The sequence below is a fragment of the Sturnira hondurensis genome, unplaced genomic scaffold (assembly GCF_014824575.4).
Source record: "Sturnira hondurensis isolate 20B ecotype Veracruz unplaced genomic scaffold, ASM1482457v3 Scaffold0022910, whole genome shotgun sequence".
Taxonomy (NCBI): Eukaryota; Metazoa; Chordata; class Mammalia; order Chiroptera; family Phyllostomidae; genus Sturnira; species Sturnira hondurensis.
In genome coordinates this window covers 8,043,739-8,061,802 of record NW_028095541.1, presented here as the reverse complement: position 1 = coordinate 8,061,802, position 18,064 = coordinate 8,043,739, and the positions used below count along the sequence as shown (strand labels likewise).

The following is an 18,064-nucleotide window of genomic DNA, read 5'->3' as shown; positions in this document are numbered from 1 at the left end:
TAGTGCATGTAAAAATTATGTTTATACTATATTGTAGTCTATTAAGTGTACAGTAGCATTATGTCTATAAAATGTACTTATTAAAAAATACTTTCTTGCTTTGGGGAAATGGTGCAAATATAGTACCCAATATAGGGTTGCTACCAACTTTCAATTTGTAAAAAATACTGTATCTGTGAAGTACAATAAAACAAGGTATGTCTTTATTTAAATAATGAATAAGTGATATTTTAATTAACTTTATTAATGTATATTTTCAAATATTTTATTTACTTTTAGAGAGAGGGAAAGAGAGAAAGAAAGAGAGGGACAATCTGTGGTTGCCTCTCAGGTGGCCCACAGTGGAGACCTGGCCTGCAACCTAGGCCTGTGGCCTGTCTGGGAATGGAACTGGCAACCCATTGGTTCACAGCCCGCACTCAGTCCACTGAGCTAGGCCAGCCAGGGTGATAATTTCCACATATTAAAATGTACCAAATTTTAAATCAATGAGTTTTAACAGATGTATGTATATTCATACAACCTATCACCACAATTAAGATAAAGAATAGTTTCATCATCCAACAAAAGTTCCTTTGTGCCTTTTTGTGTTTATTCCCCATTATTCGTGTCCTATGCAGTTACTGATTTTTCTGTTGCTATAAATTAGTTTTGTCTTTTTTAATATTTTATTTTTAAAAAGATTTTTTAAAGTTTTTAATTTTTATTTTTAGAGAGAAGGGAAGGGAGGGAGAGAAACATTGATGTGCTAGAGACACATCGATTGGTTGTCTCTTGCACACTCCCAACCAGGGACCTGGCCTGCAACCCAGGGATGTTCCATGACTGGGAATTGAACCAGCAATCTTTCGGTTTATAGGCTGGTACTCAAGTCACTGAGTTACACCAGCCAGGGCATGTATTTTCTAACATTTTATATAAATGAAATTGTATAGTATATACTCTTTTGTGTCTGATTTATTTTGCTTAGCATATCATTATATTCATACTTTCTTTTTCTAAAAAAATATTTTTAATTTTGATTTTAGAGAGAGGGGAAGGGAAGGATAAAGAAAGGGAGAGAAACATTCATGTCGCCACTGAAGAAATGTATGCCCTGACTGGATATTGAGCTGGTGACCTTTTGGTTCATGAGCTAATGCCCAACCATCTGAGCATCACTACCCAGGCTCAGTTTTGTTCCTTTTTTATGGCTGAGTTGTATTTCATCATAGATCATAACCACAGTCTGTCCAGTGACCTTTGGGCGGACATCTGAGGTGATTCCAGCTACTAACCATTGTGTAGAAGTCTTCCTGTGAACATTATGCTTTCATGGGTCTTGAATAATATGTGGAAATAAATGGCTGTATATTCAATTTTATAAGAAACTGCCAAGCTCTTCCAAAATAGTTATACCATTTAACATTCCCACCAGCACTGAATGAGAAAGTTCTAGTTGCTCCATATCCTTACCAAAAAAGTCTTCATCTTTTTTTTTTTTTTTGTGACAGAAAAGGAGTCTATCTTTTATGTATTCTGAGTATAGATGTGTCTATTGTGGTTTAAATTTTATATTCCTACCCTGGCTGGGTGACTCTATTGGTTGGAGCATTGTCCTGTGTACCAAAAGGTTCTAGGATTGATCCCTGGTCAGGGTACATACTCAGATGGCAGTTTTGATTCCTAGTGGGGTTATGTACAGAGGCAACTGATCATTGTTTCCTTCTCACATCAATGTCTGTTTATCTTTCTCTCTCTCCCTCCCTTCTTTCCTTTTTCCCTGCCCCCTCCCCTGAAACCCATAAACATCCTTGGGTGAGGGGTAAAATAAAAAGACACATTAAACACATTTTAAATTCCTAGCAACTAATAATGAACATTTCTTCATGTGCTTTTTAGCTATTTTTGTAAAGTGCGTTGACAGTTTTTCTTTATTTTTTCATTAGGTGGTTTGTCTTACTGCATTAACCAACAACGAGTATAGGTGTATATTAGGACTATTTCTCCTAGTCTGTGGCTTTTTAATTTTCTTTATTAGTGTACTATAAAGAACACATTTTTATGTTTTATGAAGTCTAATAATCAATTTTTTTGTTTTATGATTTGTGCTTTTTGTATCCTTGTATGAAATCATTACCATTCCTAAGGTAGTAAATCACTTCTCATGTTTAGTTGAGAAAATTTTAAAAAATTGTTTTTATAGATTCTAGAGAGAGGATAAGAGAGGGAGAAAGAGACAAAAACATTGATAGGAGAGAGAAACATTGATAAGTTGCCTGCTGCACGTGTCCCAACCGGAGATTGATTCCATGCATGTTGCCCTGACCCAGAATTGAATCTGTGACCTTTGTAGTATGATGCCCAACCAAATGAGCCACACTGGCCAGGGTTCTTGAGAAATTTTATAGCTTTTAAATTTGTACCTGTGATCCCATGTTGAGTATGATATAAGGTAATAATTCAGTTTTTTTTCCATTTAGGTATCAAGTTGTTTTAACACCAGTAATTGAAAAAAAACCTTCTCCTTTGTTACTTTTTATCCTTTTTTAAAAAGATTTTATTTATTTATCTTTAGAGGGGAAGGGAAGGAGAGGAGGAGAGAAATATCAAGGTATGGTTGCCTCTAGTGAGTCCCCTTGCTGGGACCTGGCCTGCAACCCAGGCATGTGCCCTGACTGGGAATTGAACCTCGATCGTGTGGTTCTCAGGCCTGCACTCAATCCCCTGAGCTACACCAGCCAGGGCTTACTTTTTATCTTTAATAAACATCTGGGTAAAACATCTGCACTGTTTCCTGTTTCATTGATCAGTATATTTTTATACCTGTATTGTACTTTCTTTAGCCTGAGCTTTGAAATTGGGTGGTATCATCCCACTTTATTGTTTTCAAATTGTTCTGGTAATTTTTCGTTTTTTTAAAAGTTTCATTTATTTCTTTGTGGGGGGGAGAGAGGGAAACATCAATGTGTGTGAAACGTGGATTGGCTGCCTTTCACACTCCCTCTCCTGCCCTCCAGCCTGGGACGGCCCACAACACAGGCATGTGTCTTGACTGGGATCCATACCAGCACTCAATTCATTGAGCTACATCATCAGCCAGGGCAATTTTTTATTTTTAAAAAAATATTTTATTTATTTTAGGAAGACGGGAAGGGAGGGAGAAAGAGAGGGAGAGAAATATCCATGTGTGGTTACCTCTTGTGTTCCCCCAACTGGGGACCTAAACTGAAACCCAGGCACTTGCCCTGACTGGGAATTGAGCCTGTGACCCTTTGGTTTGCGGGCCCGTGCTCAATGCACTGAGCCACACCAGCCATAGCAAACTTTACTGATTTTAAAATTAGTTTCCCTGGCTGATACGGCCCAGTGGATTGAGCTTCGGCCTGAGAACTAAAAGGTTGCCTGGGTTGCAGACCAGGTTCCCAGTTTGGGGGCATGCAAGAGGCAACAGAATGTTTCTCAGATCGATGTTTCTTTCTCTCTCTTTCTCCCTCCCTTCCCCTTCCCCTAAAAAATAAATAAAATAATAAAAAAAATAAAATCAGTTTGTCATTTAAAAAAAAACATTCTGCTAGGCTTTTGATTGGAATTACATTGAGTCTGCAGCTCATTTGGGGGGAACTGACATCTTCACAATATTGACTTTTATCAATCCATGAAATCATTAGCCACCAACTAACTACTAACTATATCCATTTAATTAAAAACTATGTAATTAAAAGTCATTAAACCTGTTGCCATGTTATTTTTAGAGAGAGAGGAAGGGAAGGAGAAACAGAGGGAGAGAAACATCATTGTGTGGTTGCCTCTCATGCTTCCCCTACTGGGGACCTGGCCTGCAACCCAGGCATGTGCCCTGACTGGGAATCAAACCAGTGAACCTTTGCTTCACAGGCCTGTACTCAATCCACGGAGCTACACCAGCCAGGGCTGATGTTTTGTAAAATAATCATTTTGTTTACTCTTGTATTCCTGACCTCAAATACAGTGTTTATACTTATAAGTAATCAAATATTTATTGATGAACTGACTGAACCTCAAGAAATCTGTGATAATTCAAGTGATTTATAGGTTTGGTATCATAGGGATTTAGTTTCTAAGTGTAGATCTTGTGTAATCAAGATTTCTCTTTAAAACTTTTAAATTGTCCTAAAATACTGTATATTACATGCGGATTATATACTCGTGCAGTATATATAATTATTAACATATTGCAAAAGTACATGTAAATTATGTATTAATACAGTTTTGAAATTACAAGAGGTAGAAAATGGGAGGGTTAAAAACTTTTATCTCTGATGATAATGGTGCATCCACATTGTTGAGCATTAGAATTACAACTAGACCATTAGAGGTGTTCATGCCCTAGATCTGCACAGGCATGGTAGGCGCTCAGTAGTTCAGTTCCTCTTGCTGTAGCTTTTTTTGTTTTTAAAGATATCGCAGGTTAAGTCAAATGAAAATACAGGGTGGGACAAAAGTAGGTTTATAGTTGTTCATATGGAAAATATGGTAATTAAGAAAGAAATAACAAGAATAAGCCCTGGCTGGTGTAGCTCAGTAGATTGAGTGTGGGCCTGCGAACCACACGATTGAGGTTCAATTCCCAGTCAGGGCACATGCCTGGGTTGCAGGCCAGTTCCCAGCAGGGGATGCATGAGAGGCAACCGTACATTGATATTTCTCTCCTTCTCTCCTTCCCTTCCCCTTAAAGATAAATAAATAAAATTAAAAAAAAGAAATAAGAATAAACTTGTGTATCAAGTACTCACCTGAAGACCTGCTTTTAAAAAATTTTTTTAAAAGATTTTATTTATCTTTAGAGGGGAAGGGAAGGAGAGGCAGAAAAATATCAATGTATGGTTGCCTCTTGTGCCTCCCCCACTGGAAACAGGCCTGCAACCCAGGCATGTGCCCTGACTGGGAATCGAACCAGTATCTTTTGGTTTGCAGACCTGTGCTCAATCCACTGAGCTATACCAGCCAGAGCTATGAAAACCTGTTTTTTATTGATTTTAGAGAGAGGGGAAGGGGCAGGGGTGAGAAGTAGAGAGAGACATCTGTTGTTTGCCTTTGTACACACCCCAACTAGGGCTTAGACTCACAACCTAGGTACGAGTCCTGACTGGGAATTGAACTGGCAGCCTTCTGGTGTACACAGGATGATGTTTCAACTAAATAAGCCACCCAACCAGGGACCTTTATTTCTTTTTAAGAAAGATTTTATTTATTTATTTTTTAGAGAGAGGGGAAGGGAGAGAGATAAACATCAATGTGTGGTTGCCTCTTGCATGCCCCCTACTGCGAACGTAGCCTGCAACCCAGGCATGTGCCCTGGCTGGGAATCGAACCAAGGGACCCTTTGCTTCGCAGTCCAGTGCTCAATTCACTGAGCCACATCAACCAGGGCTCTTTTTTTTTTCTTTTTTAATCTATTGGTAAAGATATAAAAATACCCAGTGAATGTGAGGACACAGGGAGAAGAGCCCAGGTCTTAGGAGAGACCAGTGTTGCTGACTTGATTTTGGACTTCCAGACTCCAGAGTTGTTAGAAAGTAAATTTCTGTTAATGTAAAAAAGAAAAAAGTTTAATAAATAGAATATCCAGTGAATGAAATGAAGCCACATGAGTGTTTTTATAACTCCTGTAAGAAAAATTGGTCATTTTGTTTTTGGAAGGGATTTGGATATTAGGTATAAAAATCTTAAGATTATTTGACTCACTGATATAATAGAGGTATTCTTGAAGTAAATATTTTAACTAAAAAGATCAGTCTATTATATCTGGTTTATCACTATAATAATAAAATATTGGAAACATCTGAATTTCTTGATAGAGAATTGGTCAAGTTGGTAATACAGTGGATTAGTAGCTAGTTAATTTTTGTAAGAATATTTTATGATACCAGAAAATGTAACACTCATGAAAATAAAATTTTTAAAGGTAGGATATGCTAGAGTACTAGTTGCCAGAGGCCCAGGGGAAAGGGAATGGGGAGTTGGTGGCTAATGATTTTGGCTTTTTTTTTTAGGGTGATGAAAATGTTTTGGCCTTGGCTGGGTATTTTAGTTGGTTATAGCATTGTCCAGATATGAAGATTGCAGACTTGATCCCCAGTCAGGGCACATACAAGAATCAACTTGAATGCATGAAAACATGAAACAACAGGTTGATATTTCTCTCCCTCTGCCTCTCTCTAGGATCAGTTAAAAGATATTTTGGGATTACACTGTGGTTGTATATACTAAAAACCACTGAAATGTATACTTTAAGGGGGCAATTTTATGGTATGTGAATTATATCAATAAAAATACAACCAAAACTAAAATTATGCACCACATTTGTTTATGGCAGAACATTCAGCTATGTGTTCTAAAACTTTTTTTAAAGACATTTATTTACCAAATAAAGAACATGAAACTAGTATGCTTTGATCCAAATTTGTGTTAATAAACTGATTGAAAATAAAAATACGAGGCCCTGGCTGGTGTAGCTCAGTGGATTGAGCACCGGCCTGTGAACCACATGATCGAGGTTCGATTCCCAGTCAGGGCATATGCCTGGGTTGCAGGCCAGGTCCCAGCAGGGAACCCACAGAGGCAACCATACATTGATATTTCTGTACTTCTCTCCTTCCCTTCCCCTTAAAGATAAATAAATAAAAATCTTAAAAAAATAAAAAAAAAGGAAAATAAAAATACGAATATGTCAAGTTGTATTTGATTTGTGTACTTTCAGGTATATTGGGGGTGAAACAGGGAGGGGTGGTTCCAAGATCATCTCAAGGTTTGGTAGTTCAGTAGAAGGACTCAGGCCTCAGCATATAGTTTCCTGACTAAGATTTGTTACAGTGAAAGAATATAGAGCACATTCAGCCCAGGAAAAATACATGTGGGATGAAGTCTGGAGGAAACCAGGTGTAAGCTTCCTGGAGTCTAGTCATTTATGACAGGCTTGCCTCCTCCAGCAGGTAGTTGAGAGAACAAAAATAAAATGTAAAAACTACTAAGAGGAGTTCATCCACCGCAAGGGGATTTGGGGTGGAGGGTGAATTGTCAGTTTTGGAGTTTCCTTAGGAAAATGGTAAACAAAGGGTTTTTAAACCATATCTTTTATCTTCCATTTTTTTAATTAAATTTTTTTTCAATAAACTATATACCTTTTTTTCTATTCTTGACTTCCTCCTCCCCTCAACTTGCTCCTTGAATGTGTTGTGTCTTCTGACTCCCTCTCTTTCCCTTTTGCCTAACTGATATCTTTTAGGTCTCATTTTAGGTTTTAGAAAGACGTTTCTGAACAAGACTGGTTAGACAGAAAGAGGCTAGGAAGTGGGTGGAGATGGGAGTTTGAGGTCTTGGGACACAAGGATATGATACCACATACATAAAACATGAGTTAGGTACTCACTCATCCTTTGTACTTTGTAAAGGTTAACTACAGTGATTACAAAGGCTCATAGTTGGTTTACTTTTCTGTCATCTTGAATAGACTGCTCTAGAAACAAGGATTCATCTTAGTCTGACTTGACTGTTCATCTGTGGCACAGCACATGCTAATTGACCAATTTTATGAGTATGTATGATGATGACCTTTGAGAACTTTTTATTGAGGGACATTTTCCAAATACGTTTTTTGGAATTACAAAAAATTGCTAGGAGAATGTTAATTCCAGACTCCATTCTTACTGATGTTTTCTACCTATTCAGGACCCCACGGCCAGTCATTGTGGAGCCAATGGAGCAATTTGATGATGAAGATGGCTTGCCAGAGAAACTAATGCAGAAAACTCAACAATATCATAAGTAAGATTTTATTAATAAAGATATTTTATTCTCATCTGAGGATATTTATTTTCATTGCTTTTTTAGAGAAGAAGGTAGAGAGACATGTCAGTGTGAAAGAGCGGCATCAATTGGTTCCATCCTGTACTCACGTGGAGCGGGCACTGAAACTATAACCTAGGCATGTGCCCTGACTAGGAATCCAACCCACAACCTTTCAGTTACAGGATGACGTTCCAACCAAGTGAGCCACACTGGCCAGGACGATAAAGATATTTAGATATGTGCCATCAAGGATATTTATTATATCACATTTGGTTTCCAGTATTGTTGGATTATAAAGTGTTCTGTTTATTCATATAATATGGTTCTTAAGAGTAGCCTGGTCTACATGGAATGCTAGTTTTCTTTGTATATGGCTAAAACATCAACAGAATACTTAGAAAGGTCTCTACTTTTATAACTAGCAGGGGTGGATAGGTAGGAGAACACTGGCAGTAATATTTATGCTGGAGTAACAACGAAAGCTAGATATCATGAAAGTGTTTAACTGTTATGTTCAGGTAGATATTAAAAAGGAGACTTTTGGGAGGTTGAGTAGGGGAGGTCAGCTATAGAAATAACTTGGCACAGTTTTATCTCTTAGAGATAAAAAGGAAAAGTATCCTATTTTCACAATGTTATATGTTATTTTACCAAATGCTTTTCACTCAGTGTGATGCAACTTTTAATGTTAAGCTGCCTGTATGTATAAATTTTAACCACTTATTATAATAAATTGTAACATGAATTGAACAAATATTGGAATGCCTTTTGCCAGGCTCTGTTCTAGGTGTTACCAGTGCAACTTGGCATTGTTTTTACTCTCATGATGGTTACATTTCTGGTGGTGGGAATATATGATAAATAATGAACCATAGAATGGAATATAAGAACAAAAAGAAAAAAAACAAAATAATGAACCGAAGATTCTAAAACACCTATTAAGTAGTGAGAAATACTGTTTAGAGAGACACTAAATTGAGGTATAAAGGCTTAGATCGAAAAGCATGCATATTTAGAGTTGACTGAGAATGACAAATGGTTCTCTAGAAGTATTATACCAGTTATACTCTTGGTGTATACATAGAAGTATTTTCTTTTACTCTGACAAACGGATGTTAGGATATTTTTTTTGAAATATTTTATTTATTTATTTTCAGAAAGAGGGGAAGGGAAGGAGAGAGGGAGAGAAATATCAGTGTGTGGTTGCCTGTCATGTGTCCCCCACTGGGAATTGGCCTGCAACCCAGGCATGTGCCCTGACTGGGAATCGAACCGTGATCCTTTGCTTCGCAGGCCTGCACTCAATCCACTGAGCTACACCAGCCAGGGCTTTTTTTTTTTTTTTTAAATATTTTATTTATTTAGGATGTTAGGATTTTAAGACTTAATAGTCTGTGTTCAAAATGGAATTTTATGCATGTTATTTTAAGTAGCATTCTTTGATTTTAGTGTAGTTGAATTTTTCCCTTCAGTAATTCAGATAACAAGTAGGAGTGTTTGTTATATATGCCTAGTGCTGAAGATGTCTCAGGGAACACAGTAGAGTAGGAAGTCATGCTATGTGGGTGGTAAGGGGGTTGGTGAAAAGGCAGGGAAAAGTGGGTGCTGGGGAGCAGAGGAATATGTTTCTTTTACATCGGGTTAGGAAAGCCTACCTGAGACAGTAATACTTGAAGATGACAGCTCCAAGGTTGGGAGAGAAGCTGGCTCTATAGCTTGCAGAGGTGTGGAGGACTCTGGCATCCAGGAACAGTGTAGAGGCTGGTTCAGCTGGAGTATGGTGAGTAAGGGGGAAATAGTAGAGATGAGGTAGAGTAAGTGACATATTCGGAGGAGTACAGGTTGTTAGTCCTTGCACACTGTCAGGCTAATTTTGGCACTTGTATTTTAGAAGAAATTAACAGATCAGTGACTTAAGTTTAGCAGGAGCTTGCTGGCTTTGTTTTTAGAGTAGATTATAAAGAGCCTAGCATGGAGTCAGGGAGATAAGTTCAGGAGCCTGTGGACATGGAGTGGTAGTCACAGTGGTAATAGTGAGAAGTGATCAGATTCTGGATATAGTTTTAAAGTATGGAAATTACTAATGATTTGAAAACTCCTGTAGGCGGAGCAGATTGGATGAGGAAGATCAGGAACTCGGTTTTGGACATGTTAAGTTTGGGATGACTTTTGAACGTTCAGGTGGAATGTCAAGTCAGTAGTTGCATTTTCATCTGATTTTATTTTTTTAAAGATTTTATTTATTTATTTATATTTAGAGGGGAAGGAGAGAGGGAGAGAAACATCAGTGTATGGTTGCCTTTCGTGCATCCCCTGCTGGTAGTTAGCCTGCAAGGAACTGGCCTGCAACCCAGGCATGTGTCCTGACTGGGAATCAACCACGATCCTCTGGTTCGCAGGCCCGCGCTCAATCCACTGAGCTACACCAGCCAGGGCTGATTTTAGATAAACTTTCTCGGCCAGAGTTATCTCATATGGTAGACAACTATGTTAAAGGACTGAACCCTGGAATATTCCAGGTCATAGAGCTTGGGAAGATCAGAAGGAATCAGCAAAGACTGAGTGAAAGCAGTCATTATAGTAGAGTGGACAGCTAATAGGGTGTGTGTCCTAGAAGCAAGGAAGGAAATTATTCTAGGGAAGCAGGAGTAGCAGTAATCAGTTGTAATTCATAACCATTTAAATCTTTCTTTCATGCTATTTTTTGAAGACTTAACTATGATATCCTGTTCTCTTGACCTTTTTTTCCTGGTTATTTCCTGTCATTATAAATTTGAAATAGAGTATACCTTTGAATTTAGGAAATAGAAAACTGGAATGATAAGGGTTACAAGAAATGGAATTATAAGTAGTGGTAAGAAGTGGAATTTATAGACAATGTTTTTTTATATAGTGAGTCAGTTATCCCAGCAAACCTGCGAGATCTTGTTATAGTCCCAATTTTACTACTCAAAAGTTACATTCAAAAGGAAATGTTCACAAAGCATAAGAACAACCATTCAAATTCATTTCTAACTCCCCAAATCCATATTGTTTTCAAAAGTATTTCTCTTGGGAGAAGAAAGTATTTTTAATACTTATTGTTATATTATCAGTGTTTCTTAGGAACTACTGACTAATAATTCTTTCATAAAATTAGTGGGTGGTAGATCCCCCTATTTCTTTCACTTTCCTAGTCAGTGTTTTATAAGGAACAAAATCCAAATCTGGTTTTTTAGGGTCACACTACCTAGCTCATGGTTAATTTTGATTTTCCTTATATACCTCTAATCCTTGAAGCTGTTTTTGTTATTGCATCTTACCCTCTGTGACATCCTCCCTGATTATTGCTGAACTTTGTCCCATTCACCCACCCATCTTTTCCTCCTAACCCCCAAATAGAAGTTAAATTTATGAATGCAAGGCATGTATACTTTTATTGGTGGGGTGAGGATTGTGTTCTTATCAGTACTTTCTAATTGAAGCTATGATAGGGAAATATAATTGAAGAATTTCTTTGAATTTTAGATATTTCCATATGATTTTATTTTTAAAGGACTTTAGGTTATTTGTTTGCTCATCATTTATTTAAGAAATATTAAATGTATACAGTGTGCTAGGCACTGTGGTGGGTACTTGAGGTACAGCCGTTAACAGACATTTTATGTCTTTATTGAGTTTTACAATATAGCAAGGGAAACAAGTATTGAACAAATAACTACAATTATAGTAAGTTAGTACTTTATTTTTGGTCCTAGCCAGTGTACTTGGTACATAAAATTTAATAAATTCTCTGCCTTTACTACTATGCCTACAAGTTACCAGGGGAACTTACAGGGGAAAAAATTATTCTAGACAGGGCACGTTGGATTCATATGTCGCAGATTGCCTTGTTAACATTATTTGTTAAATGAATACCAGAAAGGCCTTATTGAAGGTGATAATTAGGGGAGTACAGGTTGTAGCATCCAGTGCCTAGTTTTGAGTCCTGGTTCCATTGTGTATTTGCTGCACATCCTTGGACAGTTTCTTAAACCCAGACTTGTTAAAGTTGGCATCCCAGTATTGCCATGAGGCAATTTATGCAGAATATTGATGAACATCATAAGGGCTCAGTAAATGGTATTTATTTTTAGTTGTTGTTTTACCATTTAAATATACATTTTTCTTTGTTTTTAAAAATAAACTTAGGGAACGAGAACAGCCACCACGTTTTGCTCAGCCCGGTACGTTTGAATTTGAGTATGCATCTCGGTGGAAGGCTCTTGATGAAATGGAGAAGCAGCAGCGAGAGCAGGTTGACAGAAACATCAGAGAAGCCAAAGAGAAGCTGGAGGCAGAAATGGAAGCCGCCAGGCATGAGCACCAGTTAATGCTGATGAGGCAAGGTAAGGTGGGTTCATGTAGATAGGTTAAGATTTCTTTTTCCTGGGGTTCATTTATAGTTCTACAGACATGTATTATATTCCAGTTGCAAGTTAGGAGTTCAGAGAGAGTTGGAACTCAACACATTAGAAAAAAATCTCTCTCTTCTTTGAGAGAACGTCCTTTAAAAAACAACACTAAATTTCCCCTACATAAGTAGTGTTGTTGGAGGTAATTAAGAGTAAATTTTTCCAGTAGCTAATACATGATTCTGATAGCAAAAAAAAAAAAAAAAGGAAAGCACAGTAGGTAATTCTTGGTGTGTAGATAATGGCTTATAGTCACAAGTCAAGATGTTTTTTGGTGGGAAGAAGGAAAACAAATGCTGTGTATTTAAGATTACCATGTGCCAAAAGATTACAAATAGATATTCTTTGGCAGAGATAAAGAAAAGATTCATGTATGCTGGTGGATATATGGATTCCAGAACACTAGATCTAACATTTTAAACACTTGAGACTGAGCTAATATTTTCCAAGAGCTAATAACATAATAGTTTACTATCATTATTACTAGTCAAATACCTAACAACAGATAAGCTGTTTTTTTTATAATTTTCTTTTTAAAAGAGATTTTATTTTATTTATCTTAAAGAGGGGGAAGGGAGGAAGAAAGGGTGAAAAACATTGATGTATGAGAAACAGCAACCAGTTGCCTCTCCCGTGCCCCCAGCCAGGGACCCGCAACCCAGCTGTGTGCCCTGACTGGGAATCAAACTGGCAACCTTTCAGTTAGAAGGACAGTGCCCAATCCACTGAGCCACACCAGTCAGAGCATGATAAACTATTTACATATATACCAAAAGCTCACTTCTTGTTCACTTTTCCCCTTTCTAGGTTTCTTTCTATGCCTGTCCTTGTTATTTCTCCCCTCTCTGTTTTTGTTCTTTAATTCTCCAAATCATCTTTTCTGGTTCTTCCTATCACTCATCTTTTGTACTATCTGTAATAGTTTGTATTTCTTAAAATAAGCACTTAGTTTATTTGTGTTATTTTGCTCTTTAAGATTTTTTTTTTAAAGATTTTATTTATTTATCTTTAGAGGGGAAGGGAAAGAGAGAAGGAGAGAAATATCAATGTATGGTTGCCTCTTGTGAGTCCCCTGCTGGGAACTGGCCTGCAACCCAGGCATGTGCCCTGACTGGGAATCGAACCGCGGTTGTATGGTTCGCAGGCCCGTGCTCAATCCATTGAGCTACACCAGACAGGGCTAAGATTTTTTTTAAAGATTTTATTTATCTTTAGAGGGGAAGGGAAGGAGAGAAATATCAGTGTATGGTTGCCTCTCGTGAGTCCCCTGCTGGGACCTGGCCTGCAACCCAGGCATGTGCCCTGACTGGGAATTGAACCTCAATCGTGTGGTTCACAGGCCCACACTCAATCCACTGAGCTACACCAGCCAGGGCTAAAGCTTTTTTCTTTTTTTTAATTTCCCAGTTAATTCTGGGAAAAATGTAACAAAATTTTAAAACCACAAAACCACCAGACTAAGTGAACTTGAAGCTCTCTCTTTCAGCTCTAACCAGCCAATGATTCCTGATTTTACCTTAGGTAACAATTTTCAAATTTTCTGCAAAGGACTTTGTTTATCTTTAAACATAATACATGATATTAATAAGTTCAGTCTTACTAGAAAACTTACTGAACTGCTAAGTTTAGAGTCCAAATTAAAAGAAATATCTGACTAGTTTCTACTGTTTGTTGAGCAAGATTTTGTTTTAACTTTATGGCATCAGCATAGTTATTCAGTGATGTGACCATAAGTGTTCAATAAACATTTACTGAACAGGGAAAGGGGAAACCTCCAGATTTTTATCCTAAAGGAAATGAGAATCTACCAAACAGATTCAGAGATTGAGTGGTGATCAAATTTCCACCTTGCAAAGAAATATGGGCTCCAGTATTTAAAAAATGGTTTAGAGAACGGTGGCAAAAAATCCAGTAACAAAACTGCTGCAGAAATCCAGGCAGGCATCTATGGGGCCTTAATCTCTGGGGGTAGCCAACTGATATTAGATAAACATTTACTGAAATGCTAACTTAAAAAACAAAAACGAAAACAAAAACAGCCCTGGCCAGCATGGTTCAGTTTGTTAGAGCACTCTCCTATAAATCAGAAGGTCACAGGTCTGACTCCCTGTCAGGGCACATGCCTGGACTGTGGGTTCGTTCCCCAGCTGGACCACAGGCAAAAGGCAACCAATCGATGTTTCTCTCACAGCAATGTTTGTCTCCCTCTCTCCCTTCCCTTCCCTTCCCTCTAAACTCTGTAAGCATGTCCTAGGGTGAGGATTAAAAAACAAAAACAAAAAACTTAAGAGCAGCCCTGGCTGGTGTAGCTCAGTGGATTGAGCACGGGCCTGCGAAGCAAAGGATTGCAGTTCGATTCCCAGTCAGGGCACATGCCTGGGTTGCAGGCCAGGTCCCAGCAGGGGACTCACGAGAGGCAACCATACATTGATATTTCTCTCCTTCTCTCCTTCCCTTCCTCTCTAAAGATAAATAAATAAAATCTTTAAAAAAAGCCTTTAAAACAAAACAAAACAAAAACCTTTTGTTTCCTAGGTCCCTTGATTGCCCTAGCAGTTTGGTTTGATAAGGATTGTTCTCTGCTAGACCCTTTGCCTCGTTATTTTCCCACTGTCTACAGTTATGACATGGCTAGGAAATAACAAGTTGAAAGCATTGAAAATATCTTGTTGCTGCTACTGACGATGGTATAAGTCATTATTTCAGCATGTACTTAATCTTAGTTGTAGGAGGTGCTGTTTTGAGGTACTTGGGGGTTTACTGAGAACAGTATTTCTTTTTTGCCTTAAAGAGCTCTTGTGAGCTCTTAGAAAACTTTGACTCACCCCTAAGAGTATTTTGACTTCTGAAGGATAGTAATTTTGCAATTACTTCCCATGAGCTTTTATTTTATTGCTTTATTTGGTGTTTGCTTATAACCCCTGATGATATTTTGGTTTATAATATTAGAAAAGCACATTGCTTAATGCATCCCACCCTGTGCTTCTGGGTTTTCTTCTAATGAAGCACAACTTGTATTTCAGCAGACGATGCAGGTGATAAATTCTTTTATTGTTAGTGTAAAAAATTACAGTTTTTTCTTTTTTTATCTTAAAATTATGTATTTAAAAATTCTAAGGATGTACTCAGATGAGTAAAGGACTTTAGATAGTTTTAGTTTCGTGGGTCTACAGAAACACAGGGCTCTCCACTTGACCTATTACAGGAGAAAATTCATCAGACAGTACAAAAAAAATTCCTCCTTCCTCACCTGTTTTCTGTGGGAGTCACTATTTCTTCTGTATTTGAATTTGTTTTCCTTTTTTTTTTTTAAAGAGACGGCGGGGTGTAAAGGAAGGGGAAGAGAAACATGGATTTGTTGTTTCACTTATCTATGCATTCATTGGTTGATTCTTGTATGTGCCCTTACTGAGGATGGAATCCTCTACCTTGGAGTATCTGGACTACTCTGTGACCAAGTGAGCTAGCTACCTGACCAGGGTCTCTTTTATATCTTTTTTTGTGTGTTTCTTTAATTCTCACCAGAGGATATGTTTATTGACTTTAGAGAGAGAAGAAGGTGGAGGGTTGGGGCAGAGAAAGAGAGGGGAAGGGTGGGAGGGAGAACATTGATGTGAGAGAGAAACATCCATTGGTTGCCTCCAGCATGTGCCCTCACCTGTGTTTGAACCTGCAACCTATGTATGTGCCCTGACCAGGAATCAGACCTGCAGCCTTTTGGTGTATTGGCTGATGGTCCAGTCAACTGGACCACCCAGCAGTGGCCTCTCGTGTATTTTTTTAAAGATTTTATTTACTTATTTTTAGAGACAGGGAAAGGGAGGGAGAAAAACAGGGAGAGAAACATTGACCTGTTGCCTCTCTTAGGTAAGTGCCCCTTCGAGGTACCAAACCAGCAACATAGGCATGTGCCCTGACTAAAATAAAACGGTAACCTTTTGCTTTGTGGGACAATGCCCAACCAACTCAGCCAGACCATTCAAGGCTTTTGTATCTTTTAGTGGAAAAAAATGTTTGCATATCTTGGTAGATGTATATATTTATAACAAAAAAAAAACCCTTTTTGATCTTTTTCTGCATCTTGCTTATTTTAGTTTCTACATAGGTACATAGATACAGGGTCCAGCACAAATAATGCCCATTTATTTTATTACAAAATCGTAAGTTTATAATTCTGTAACATAACAAAATCACACTCAAGCACGCCATGTGACATTTTAGGTGAAGTGTTCAAATCAAAACTATAAATTATTGTTTAATAATATTAAACAACACATATTTATTATCCTACCAACCACACTGAAGTAGGCATTACTTCTGCTAGACCCTGTGTAAATCTGACTCAGTTTTTAGGTAGCTGCACTATATTCTGTGAAGTAGCTGTAATTAATTTGACTCATCCTCCCCTGATTGATATCTAATATCAATTCTGTTTCTAGTTTGTTAGAGAAAGCAATGCTGCAATGAATATTTATATATATGTCTTGGCAAATTTTTGTAAATGTTGATTCTTGTTGGACACACCAGCACTTTTAGTAATTGTTTCATTTATAATGTTTAGTTTTTTCTAGATCCAAATCCCATTTACTCATTACAAATTATGTTTTCTTTCTGCGTGTATGTTTGGTCATTAGTAGGCAGTTCCTGAATTTTCCTGTTATTTTTGTGTTCCCTTTGTTGAGTAATTATTAAACTCTGAGTGGATAATACTAACTCTGACATTAATTTTACTGTTACTCTCCACTCTTGCATCACTGATTTTTTAATAACATTATTCTTCTTTATGAGTGCCTTTGTACTGATAGATCAAGTAATAGAAATATATTTATTTCCTCTAAATGATACCTTTTGATTCTTGGTTACCAAAGAAAAAAGAACAAGGAAATAGGCATATTCAGCTGCTCCTTTCTCTTGATCCCTTGAGCATTTATTAATTCTGCTTCCAGTTTGTCTGAATTTATGACACTGACTTAATTTTTAAAGTATAAAGCTAGTTTTACTTATTTTTTGGTGAGAACATTTAGGTTCTAATCTCTGTAACTTTCAGTTATATAGTACAGTGTTGTCAACTATAGTTGTCACCATGTTATACATTGGTTCTGCAGACTTCATTCATCTTTAACTGGTGCCTTTTCACCAACCACTTCCTGTTTCCCCCTCTCAGCCCCTGGCAGCCATATTTCTACGGGTTTGACTTTTTTTTTATTCCAGGTGTAAGTTATACCATGCAGTATTTGTTTTTCTCTGGCTTATTTCACTGAGCACAACGCCCTAAGAGTTCATGCATATTATTTTAAATGGCAGGATATCAGAATTTACAAAAATTTGCTAACACACTTGTATTTCTCATGGCTGAATAATATTCCATTGTGTATATATATGTTTTTGTAAATATGTTGTGTATATATGTGAGCATGTGTTTGTATATTACTGCTTTGTGTGTCGTGTATGCCACATATTTTACATACAGATTTTATTGACTTTATTAGGGTGACACTGGTTGATAAAATAAGGTTTCAGGGGTACAGTTCTGTCCTACCTCATCTGTATATTGTATTGTGTGCACCACCCCAAGACAAGTCTCCTTCCATCACTGTTTATCTTTACTACTACACACTTTCATGATTCAGTCATCTGTTGATGGACACTTAGGTTTCCGCACATGCTGTCTAGTGTGAATAATGTTGCAATGATTGTAGGATATTCAATATATATTTTTTAAAGATTTTATTTATTAATTTTTAGAGAGGGGGGAAGGGAGGAAGCAAGAGAGGGAGAGAAACATCCAAGTGTGATCGTCTCTCACACTCCCCACTGGGGAC

At 37.5% G+C, this 18,064-nt stretch overlaps 1 protein-coding gene across 1 annotated transcript in view; it reads left to right on the top strand.

Annotated features, from left to right (window-relative positions):
* The window catches only part of PSPC1 (paraspeckle component 1), a 69,876-nt gene that overhangs the window by 9,382 nt on the left and 42,430 nt on the right, over positions 1 to 18,064 (top strand). Inside the window, exons 3-4 of the mRNA XM_037037075.1 lie at positions 7,690 to 7,785; positions 11,980 to 12,176. Coding sequence (XP_036892970.1) covers positions 7,690 to 7,785; positions 11,980 to 12,176 — 293 coding nt within the window. The remainder of the gene's footprint in view (positions 1 to 7,689; positions 7,786 to 11,979; positions 12,177 to 18,064) is intronic.